Raw genomic sequence first — 11995 nt, 5'->3', positions numbered from 1 at the left:
ATGAAAAAATTTGTTACAAAAACAATTTTTTTCTTGTAGCGTGGGTTAGGGCTAATGCAATTACTATTGTTGGTCGCATAGTACTATAATACCAAAACTAAGGAGAAAATTATAAAATATATTCTAGAAGTACCCACAATTAGTACTATGCTTCTATATATTTTTGTTGATGTGATTTGGGCATATTCTCTATAAAACTCGAAACTTTTGTACTTGGAACATGCATAAGGAGCAATTGATACCAAAACCACCATTTTCTACTGAGAGTATTACATAGCAAGATAAGAATAGTTTTGGTACATATATATATAGATAAATATATAATTTCCTAATTCTATTTATTTTAAATTGTAATTTAACCTACTTGGTTAAATTGTAATTTAAATATTAATTACAATTAATAGAATGAGTGAAAAACAACAATGAGATGAATTCACTCAGTGAAGTAATTATGCTAAAAAACTTAATAGCAACTTTAGCTTAATCATTTAATTAATTTTTATTTAAAGATATTAGAAATTAAAAATATATATAGTTATATATATTTTGCTTGGAGTACTCTAAATTTGCTTCTACTCAAGTCTTGAGATTTGAATTGCAAGAGCATTTAATATTTGGGATATGGATTCGCTTTGGCATTTAATGCAATATGTTCAAGCAAACACAATGATAATAGTAAGAATGGGTTTCTAGAAGAGATGTAAGTTGGAAATTATAGAATATGCATATTCTATTGGCACGCTATATTGAGATTACATATTATTGTACATTAGAGACTTCAATTTTTTGAATTATTTAACAAAATTTTTCCTAAAGTTATCTTAAGTTCAATGCATGATACATTGGAATATTATTTGTGCGCTATTTTGTTTCTTTTTCTATTTATTAAAGAAAGATTGACCATCATGCTTTAGAAGTTGGATAATAAATAAATATTTAAAAATTATTATTATTTTTTTTTTCTTAGTTTTAATGAATGATTCATTTATACCACTTCTTTCTCCACATGATTCTTACACAGGTTTTCATGGATAATTCAAATAATGCAAGGTAGGTTCTATAAAGTAATTTAGGATTTAAATCATTTATTGAATTCTACATCTAAAATTTTATGTTCTACAAAACAGTGTTGCACCCAAAAACCTATTCAAGGATATGAATACCAGATCCTCAGTGAAGGAGCGGGCACAACGGATCCTGAATCATTTGGGATATAAGTGCCCTCACTTTGCTAAATGTATGCTGCCGTCAAATGTCTCACGTGGATATTGGCTGGTAATTGTTTTGAGATATGAAATGCTATTTTTAGCATGCTTTCAATTAATATTGAATTCAGAAAACCACTCATGAATATTTTTTCCTCTATCTCATTGCAGCATATACCAAAGGAATTATGTAATACTCATTTGCCAAGTCGCAAAGCACCTATTAAATTGGTTGATGAACATGGAAATGAGTATTTTGTGACCTATATACCTAAAAGGCGTGGTCTGAGTGGTGGATGGATAACATTTTCCAAAGAACACCAACTACGGAAAGGGGACATAGTGATCTTTGGGTTGATCGACACATGCAAGTTACTGGTATTATGCTATTAATAATGAATTTAATATTTTTTTTACTTGGTGACGTAAGTAATTTTCTTGATTACTGCATTGCGTCAAAATACATGTGACATCAAATTTCTTAAGAGGGAAATATTTTAGTGTGATTTTAGCAATTCCTTTTAAGTTTGATATTACCAATGATTCATTCTGAATTTGATATTTTAGATGAGTATCTTTTGTTTTGGTAAAAATTGCATCAATTTTTATATCATGTAGGTCCACATGGTTCGAGTGAATGAGTTGGACGTTGCAAGTGCAGCTCTCACTCTCATCAATATTCAGGCTTCTGGAAGATAGATTGGTGTGAGTTGGTAGTTTTAACTCTCTCTCTCTTATCCTAGTGCACATTAATATTTTCAATGAAAATGTGTGGATGGATCTCCATTGTAATTATATATAGTATCAATTTCATGTCAACGGAGGACAGTAGTAAGTATATAAAGCAACAAGCTATAGAGTTTTTCTTGTAATATAGTAATTGTGAATGATTAGTTCAATAAATACAAATAAATGAAAGTTCTTATGAAATCATTTGTATAAATTTTATAATATATCAATTGATAATAATGAATACTGACCTGTTTATCATATTACAAACACAAACACAAACACAACATATTAAAATTTTAAATTAAATCAACAAATAATACACACATTACCAATAAAGTGAGAATTTCTAGCGGTAAACACTACCAAAAATTGAACATTTCTAGTGAATAAATAATAGCAACAAAATGTTGAAAACAAATAATGGTATTAGTAACAAATTTGGTTGTGGTAAAAAGCTTACATAGAATCAAAAATTATAATGTCATTTGTTACACTTGATTTTGCATAACTATTAAATATCATTAATGGGCGGAACTAGAATATATAATTTTTGTGCTTTAAATTACATATAAAATATACTTCTACCTTTTTATAACAAAATAAATAAATTACCGAATCATCGGCATATTACTTGCCTTATTTCTCCAAATCGTCTTCAATCATGAACCTGATGTTGCTCTTCCCCTACAATATTTTCTTAATAACATAGTTAAATTTACTTGATGTTGTTGTTGATCGCCAGAGTCATCCTACAATCACTCCATCTGAGTTACGTTGAGAAGCAACCTATTTTAACTGGTTTTGAGTTGAGAAGATGGTAGCGGAGCACTGTGAATGAAGCCATCCAGCTGGGTTATCAGTTCCGATGGCATTACTTTTCACAAAGTTCGTTTATTTTTTTGCTTAGTTATATGAATTCTTTTAACTAGATTTTGTCAATGTTTCTTCAATTGAATCTTCATCCTTAACTCATTTTAGTTGCATTTATGTGATTTGGATTTCTCATTTGATATATTGTTTATAAATTCATCTTGATAGATTTAGAGTTAGAGAAGATTCTATGTTTGATTTGGTAATTCAGTATTTTAGCTTCCAATAGTTGCTAGATTAATTTATGTCCTATTATTTTTCCCTACTTGGATTACGTGAGCATATCACTAGAAAAAAATAGTATATTTGTAACGGAATTCCGTTCCTAAAGTTCACGTAGCTAACGTAATTCCATCTCTAGTTCCGTCTCTAATATCATTAGTAACAGAAAAAGTGAATTTAAGAACGAAAAAATCTCGTTATAAAATTGATAATTTCTTGTAGTGTATATCTTTTACCCAGATACCAGTGAATGTAATTATTGGACAGTAACATAATGGGGCAAAGTTTTGGTGATGCAGCACAAAATACCATAGTTAGGCATAACCATGCACAACCGTTATAGGAATTGTTTGCACGTGACATGACCATGGCCAAGAAGCACATTCTCTTCTATTTTTCTTGCGTGACCATGCATAAGGACCACATCCTCATATATTTTGTTTGTATTTCTTCTTCACCCGTTGTTCTCCTAAGAACATTCAACATGTTTTCAGTTGTGTATGTCCTACGATCAGCTTTCTTACAAATGAGGTTAACTTGGTTAAATTTTTGTTCAATATATTCAAATATACCTTGTTTGGTTCCCGGACTACAACACTTTCTCTCGACCTAATTAAATTGTTGTTAGTTAATCTTAATATCATTAGTTAATTCTTATGCCTCATTTTGAGTTTTGTCATCAACGCACTAGAACTTACTAATGGATTTTTTTTATTTTTCATTTTTTGGTATGAATTTCATAAATATGTGTGTTCAGGGAGAATTAAAAGTTTGTTGTGTTGTAGTCCATAAAGTATTTTCAAATTCTAATTTTTCACATCTTAATCAGTGAATGCCAAATCAATCATTGAGAATTTAATATTGAAAAAAAAAAATTGATAAGAATTTCATGCGAGTCTAATTGTTCGTGGAATAAGGATTGAATTGAATTAAGGTAAAATTACACTAAGAAAAATAGATTCAAAAAATAAGGTAATGGTTAGGGGAGTCAGGTGGATCTCGGGTAAATAACAATATGGAATCATAATGCAATGGAATAACGGATGCTGACGAGTGATGGTTATTGGATTTTGATGACGTTTGCATGTGATGTGGATTATGGAATAGAGATGGTGATAAGTAAATAAGGGATGTAATAAAGGGAAAGTTTCCCTCCGATGGGTGAAGTTTTTCAAGATATATGTATATGTTTTGTGCAGGAGAACCTCACATAAGGGTGATTTTAGAGACTTTTTGCTTGTTATTTACTTGCAACTACAATGATATTTCTTAATCTATAGATACTTTTGGAAAGGTAAATAAGCCATCAATTATTTAGCTAATGTCCTATTACTTAAATAATTTATATGACCGACGATTTGTTCTCTTTAACACCCACGACCAACAAATCGAAAGATTAGTTTACTGCCTACCTATTACTATATTTTCTAAGTCAAATTGAGATCAAGAGGTCACTTTCACATTAGTGTATATGCAGTCGTAGATCTAACTAGTACTATTGAGTCCTCTCGGAACCTTCTAACTAGATTACACTAAATAACTTATATGCTTTTTCTAATCAAAGTTCCTTATGGGGCACTAATAGTTATCCTCTATGGGTGTTGATGAGATGAAGAATAAACGTACTTTATTAATTACAGAAGAATGGAAGTTAACAATTAAATTATTCAAGAAATAAATCTATCTAAATACGGAAAAGTAAATGGGGGTGTGGTATGGCTGGCCATATGACTCCTATCATGAGTAGTGCATGCTGCCCTGCGAAGTAGCTTAGAGCTTTTAGAACTTAAGGTTCTCGAATTTCAGAGTTGGTGAAAAATGAAAAATGAATGGTGAATGTTACATATGATCATATCAACTACTATTTATAGGCATTAGCTGAGCTTCTAGAAAGTTGGCAATTATTGACAGCTAATATCCCCCTATCACTTTGATTCTCAACCGTTAAAGCTAACAGATTAAAAAACTGGAAGGTTGATGTTCCTCCTATGGTGGATTGATGTAATTGAATTTAAAGGGAAATCCAAGCTACTAGTGAATGTAATTATAGGATGGTAACATAATGGGGCAAAATTTTGGTGAGGCAGCACAGGATACCCTACTTAAGCATAACCATGCACACTCTGGAGGAATTTTTATCACCAAACATAACCATGGCCAAGCAACACATTCTCTTATATTTTGCTTGTGTGACCATGCATAAGGACCATATCCTCATCTATTTTGTTTGTATTTCTTCTTCACCTGGTATTCTTCTAGTAACGTTTAGCGTGGTTTCACTAGTGTATGTCTACAACCAAAGTTTTTCAAATGAGGTTAATTTGGTTAAATTTGTGTTTAATATATTCAAATATACCTTTTTGTGTTCCTGGACTACAACACTTTCTCTCAACCTAATTATATAGTTTTTAGTTATTCTTAATATCATTAGTTAACTTCTTTGTCTTGTATAGAGTGTTGTCATGAATGCACCAAAACTTACTGATGGATTGTTTTATTTTTTTATTTTTTGGTATGAATTTCACAAATATGAGTGGTATGTTTTTTTTTTTTTTTGGTAGTAGTAGTAGTCCAATAAGTATTTTCAAATTCAAATTTTTGTAATCTTAATTAGTGAATGCCAGATCAATCATAAGGAATTTAATATTGACAAAAAATCTTATATTAGAATTTTATGCGAGTATATCTACTCACGAAATAAGAATTTAATTATATTGAGCTAAAATTACACTAAGAAAAATAAATTCACAAAACAAGGTAATGGTTAGTGGAGTCAAGTGGATTTCGGGTGAATAGCATTATGGAATCATAATGCAATGGAATAATGGATGCTGATGAGTAATGGTTCACGATTCTTGAGTGAAGTTTGTGTGTGATGTGGATTACTGAATAGAAGTGCTGATAAGTTAATAAAGGGTGGCAAAAGGGGAAAGGTTACCTTCGAGTATATATGTATACACTTTGTGCGGAAGAATTTCTTATAAAGGTGATTGTATAGACCTTTTGCTCGCTATTTACTCGCGAATACAATGATTTTTTTTAATCTATAAACACTCATTTAGCTAATGTCTTATTTCTGAAATTATTTTTTTGACCGACGAGTTGTTCTCTTTAACACTCACGATCGATAAATCGAAAGATTAGTTTGCTACCTACCTATTACTATATTTTCTAAGTTACATTAAGATCAAGGGGTCACTTTCACATTAGAGTATATGTAGTTCTGGGTCTACCTAGTGCCATGGAGTCCTCTTGGAACCTTCTAACTAGATTACACTAAATGACTTCTATCTTTTTTATAATCAAATTTTGCGTGGGGCACCTCACGAAGTATTTATCTTATATGGGTGTTGGTGAGATGAAGAATAAATTTATTTTATTAATTAGAAGGAATGGAATTTGGCAATTGCATTATTTAAGCAATAAATTTATCAAATACGGAAAAGTAAATGGGGGTGTGGTGTGGCCGGTCACATGACTCCTATGATGAGTAGGGCATGTTGCCCTGCGAAGTAGCTCTAAGCTTTTAGTGTTACTATTCTTGCTTTGTCAACCAACTAGATAAGTGTACTTTTTTTGTTGCTTATGTTCCTATTGCTGGGGACGATGTGGTTGATGAAGAGATGGAAGCCTTAAGTTCGACCTCTTCTTGCTCGCACAAAACTTACATAACTTGTGCCTCAACCAATCTTGCTTCGTCGGCCGACTAGAATCTTATTTCTTTTATATGTGAAAAATTTAGTTCTCGGCCATACTCTACCCATAAGTAGTAGTCTTTTTGGGACTAATCTTGTTCGGGGCAGTAAAGTGCACTTGTTCGCCTTCAGAGATTGTCCATGTCTTTATTTATGACGAAAAAGTTTTCTCACCTTAAATATTATACTGGGGAAATAAAATAACTTGTATGCCTTTGCATTCTTCGTTCAATGATCACAAGCTTTGGAATATGCACACCTACAAACTAATCATTGGAAAGCAATTCTATATTATGATATAGATGCGATTGAGGTGGTTTTATAATTGTGACAATGAGATGATAGAGTTTTGTTGAGATGTTTTTCTCTATCAATCTTAGGATATCACTTCACTCCAAGACACAAGGAAAAAAGTAGATTAGCCAAGAAAGTATTAGAGTATCGGTAACGCGAGCAATGTAATAAGGAACCAACTTTGATTCTCAATGTAGAAGAATAAGAAAGTGTAATATCTGACATAAAGTTCCCTAGGGAAAAATAGATATGAACGAACAAGCTTCTCATGTAGAATACATAAATAGAAACTTAAAATGAGATAGGTACAAAGTGAACGGGGAACATTGTTCTATCAATTGGGTACCTTCTAGTGTCAAATATTTGAGGTTAAATGCAAAGATTACCCCATGAATTGAATTTAGGTACCTCGAATTACTTAGAAGTGCCTGAAATTTTGCATAGAAAGTAGGAAGAGAGTAAGCTAGGGGAGAGAGTGAATTCATTTTTCGAGCGGTTGAAATAGGGGAGAGAACTAAAGGGTTATTGAGGTCTCAACACCCCCCGCCCCCCACGGTGGACATTTTGTATTATTCAAAGAATATATGGCTAGAATTAAATAACTCAAGAGTGGTGTGCCTTATATTATGCGACTTGCAAAACGTAAGCATTGAAATTCTTAGAAATCAATCTAAAAAGCTATTAAACTAACTAAAAAAAGAATAAGCCAATTAAAATGCAAATGAAAGCAATAAGTTGTTCTAGAAAAATAGGTTTACGAGGTGCAATATTTGTGAAAAAATTTCAGTAGAGTTGGAAAAAAAAGATACTACGATGGATACAGTTTTCTCGAACGATCTTCTCCTCTCCACATTCAATCCTTGTTCATCCTTGAACAATTGTCAAATGGGACTAGGATTTCAATCTTTCATGGCTGAAAGAGTTAGATTTTGAGTTCTTGAATCGTTGAACATGGATAATCCTTTGACTTACATTTTCAAAAAATGCCATTCAAAATATACCAGTTATTATCATATGAGAATTTTGGATTGTAAATTCGTGCTGCTCTATTAGGTAGCACATATTTGATAATGAATGGCCCGATCCAAGACGGTTTGAGTTTTCCTATGAATAAATGCAATATAGAATTGTAAAGTAGGACTTTGACTTCTTCAACGAAGTGCATATGGCATTTTGTTTATCGTGATAGAAACGAGCCCACTTCTAAAAGATTTTAGCATTCTCATATATAAGGGAACGAACTCATCCAAATCCATTAGATAGTTTTTTCAATCTTCTTGAGCTGGTAGAAGATCAAAATTCATAAATTGAATAACCCAATAAGCTTTACACTCCAGCTCAAGAGGTAGATTTGAGGACTTCCCATCAACAACGAGAAATGACAACGCTCTCATTGGCATTTCAAATGTAGTATGGTAGGACTAAAATGCATATTTTAATTTAGAGAACAATCTTTTCTATTCTATGGACGATAGTTTGCAAGATATGCTTCACCTCACAATTCCTCGCTTCAACTTGGTCATTTGTTGATGGGTGGTAGGGGTGGCAAGGCTATGGAGAATGTTGTACCTAGTGATAAGTGCAGTGAAACACCGATAAACAAAGTGGGTGTCTTTGTTGCTAATAAAAGTCCTCGAAACAATACATAATGAGAAAATATTTCTTTTGTCTGGATTTTGTTACAGGAATTGCAATATTTGTGTAAAGAGCTCCAGAATCTCCTACCAGAATCTCTTTTTTGGCATTCTATCATGCATTAAGATATTCCGAATCCGTCAATATATATCACATTGCTTGACAAAATTTTGGGCATCCTAGAGTAAAGTTGGCAAAAAAAATCCTGATTGAAGAACTTTTGCAGCTACTCAATGGCCCACAAAATGACTATAAAAGAAGGAGACGTACCATTCATGGAGAATATGAGCCATCTCATTCTCAGACACTCATCGCCTAATAATCCCATCTTTTCCAAAATGGAGTAAGTACGCTCGCCGTAGAAATAATTGCATACATAAATCTTTTTCGAGTGTTGTAATTGGGATGAGAAAGTATGATACAACTCACATGATAGTTGGCGAAATGCATGAACCATAGAGCAGTAGCTTGCAAGGAAAACAATTTATCCCCCAGGAAGCATTAATTAATACTTGAAGGTTGTAAGTCTGGTGGGAGTCTATTAAGGTGATCAGTGATTGGATTATCACTCTCCTTGCAATGTTCGATATCAAAATCTTGAAATAAGAGGACCCAATAGATCAAGTGTGGCTTGAATCATTCTTATCCATCAAATATTTCAATGGAAAATGATCAATCTAGACGATTGTCTTTGAACTAACCATATATGATAAAAATACTTTGAACGCGAAGACAATCACTAACAATTTTTTTTTGTAATAGTATAATTGTGTTGAGCAATATCCAGAGACTTAGTTGCATAATGAATTACATGGTTCTTCTGATCAAGTTTCTTACCAATCGCAGCTTCTACTACCGCATCTCTAGTATCACACACTGCTTCAAACAAGTACTTCCAATATGGTGCCTTAATAATTTGTGATGAGATTACTTTCCCCTTGAGAATTCGAAATGACTCATGACACTAATTTTCATATAAAAAGGACATTATTGTAAAATAGAGATGTAATAAGCCATAAATTTTTTGTTAAAATCCTTGATAATATAACGATAACATCCAACATGACCAAGTAAAATTCGCATAACCATTTTATAGGTGGGACAATTTTTTTGTGATAACACTTATTTTGTCTTTAACAACTTAAATACCTATGTATAGTTACCATAAAATGACATTTTCTCATGTTCGACTTTTCGCAGCGAATAAGTATCTTCTCTAAATTAACGAGTCAAACTTGAAATATTTTGCCATATACGGAAAATTGATCTGTAAATACATGAACAAAGGACATGCTCACGCAGCTCAGTCATACCTTAATGGACAGTTTGAAGAGTTTGAAGGCGTATGAGATGAACTGGTGGCGGTACATATCCAACTTTCAATTTGCGCACTTGTGGCACAAGGGAAACTTTGGCAGGGTTGTTGTTGTTAGAGTTCATGGTTTACTTATTGATATTATGGTTAAAAGGATATAGAGTTATATCGTTAATCTTTGCAGAAATTTTCCTAACATAGTTCCTACATATGCCAGAAACATACTTCAATAAATATCATAAAACTTAACATTTCAGTTAAGTACATCATAAAAAATGAATGCAACGGGAATTGCACAATAATTTTGATGGTTAACTTTTAGTGAAAGTTTTGTTTATGAATTGGATTCAAGAGATAAGAAATGTCTTGGTGGAGAACTAAAGATGTGTTATATTGTAGTTTACAAGCATCCATCAAATAATATTTTTTATCATGTTATCAGGTGAGTGTTGGGTCGACCTCAGGGTCAAGGCATTCACCATTAAGAGAAAACTTAAATAGAAGTGCATGCAAGTTTAAGTACAAAAATCGAAAAAAAAGATGGAGTGTGGTGAGTGGCAATTGAAGTTTATAGTGGTTTCGCATGGAGATGGAGGTTTGAATGTTGCTGAATGAATGTTCGCTATCTCGTGAGGATGTTTATGGCCGAAGTGGAATAATGATTACTGAGAGTAATTAGTCTATACATATGTGAAAATAAGAAGGAATTATGTCCTCGGGATGAAACTATTTGCAATATATATTATACAAATTACGTGGGAAGAGTGTCGCGTGCAAGTGGATATATCAGACTTTTGTTTGCTAATGTGCTTCACAATCACACTGAGTTGTTCTAGCCTATAGACAATCATGGAAAGGTATGCTATTTATCGATTATTGAACTAATGTTTAATTTCTAAAATATATTATTACATCCATTGTGTCAATCTCCTAAACACTCAAGACTGATTATTTGAGAGATCCATTTACTACCTACTTTCACCTTTTATTCTAAGTCAAAATGTGCTTACTAAGCCGCTTTTGTGTTGAATCCTGGACCTACTTAGTTGTGTGGAATCATTTTGAAACATTTTAACTAGATTAGGTTAGGTGACTTATATTCACATTTTTGCCAAAGTTTATGCAAGGTACTTGCAAAATAGTTATCGTATACATATGTCATTTATGTATGCTGGCAAGATAGAGAATAATAAAATTTCAATTATCACTAGGAATTAAGGTTTGTGATTACAACATGAAAGTAGTAAAATTATCTAAGTGCCAAAAGTAAATAGGATGGGTGGCATGCACGCGACTCCTGTCACGAGTGCTGCCAACCACCTGTGCTAAACGTCTTGGAGCTCTACAGCTTGAGATCTTATAAAGTAGTTGCACCTTACATAATGTTGAATTGTTGCAAATGATACAATTCATGCCCTATTTATAAAGATGCTTTCAAAGCTTCTAGCAAGTTATCGGTTACAATTTTCCAGTTTGGGCGTCTATTCTCAACCGTTCATTCTTGCAGATACAAATATGCAAGCTTGATTTTCCTACTACATGGATTAGGGTAAATTACCTTTTGGAGGGAAAGCCATGTTAGTGTTGTTATACTTCACAGATGATTCAACCATTTCTTACTTGCTAATTTAAACCGCGATCTTAACAATCGTGACCTCACAACTTGGCCCAAAAATTGCCATTTTGTTAGACATGCTCACGTGAGCTCATTTATTCAGAAATCTTCACATAATATGATAGGAAATACTTAAATATATCAAGACATATAAAATTATATTGTAATCCATCAAAAAGAAAAGGCTTTGATCACCCACTGGCCTAACAAAGATATTGTAACCAAAGGCCCAAAATGAACAGATTTTTTCACCTTCTTGGGCTGACCCAGCCTTACAACAGCCCATAAGAGCATGTCCAGATGTGGACTTGATCAGGAAGGTGACGTAAGAAGTTTTCTAAGGGTGTGTTCGTTTGTAGGATTTAGACAAAATCCTACTATTCATCCAAAATTTTCCCCCCAAAAATATCAA

At 32.6% G+C, this 11995-nt stretch overlaps 1 protein-coding gene across 1 annotated transcript; it reads left to right on the top strand.

The window, feature by feature from the left end:
• The first annotated feature begins 1006 nt into the window (after positions 1 to 1006).
• Positions 1007 to 1904, top strand: LOC127254087 (B3 domain-containing protein At5g42700-like). The gene is made up of 4 exons (XM_051278972.1): positions 1007 to 1050; positions 1128 to 1275; positions 1377 to 1583; positions 1824 to 1904. Exons 1-4 carry the CDS (start codon positions 1007 to 1009, stop codon positions 1902 to 1904), a joined length of 480 nt encoding a protein of 159 aa, XP_051134929.1.
• The last annotated feature ends 10091 nt before the right edge of the window (positions 1905 to 11995 follow it).

The sequence above is a fragment of the Andrographis paniculata genome, unplaced genomic scaffold (genome assembly GCF_009805555.1).
Source record: "Andrographis paniculata isolate CXL003 unplaced genomic scaffold, ASM980555v1 Contig52END, whole genome shotgun sequence".
NCBI classification, from domain to species: Eukaryota; Viridiplantae; Streptophyta; class Magnoliopsida; order Lamiales; family Acanthaceae; genus Andrographis; species Andrographis paniculata.
This window is presented reverse-complemented; position numbering and strand designations above follow the sequence as displayed.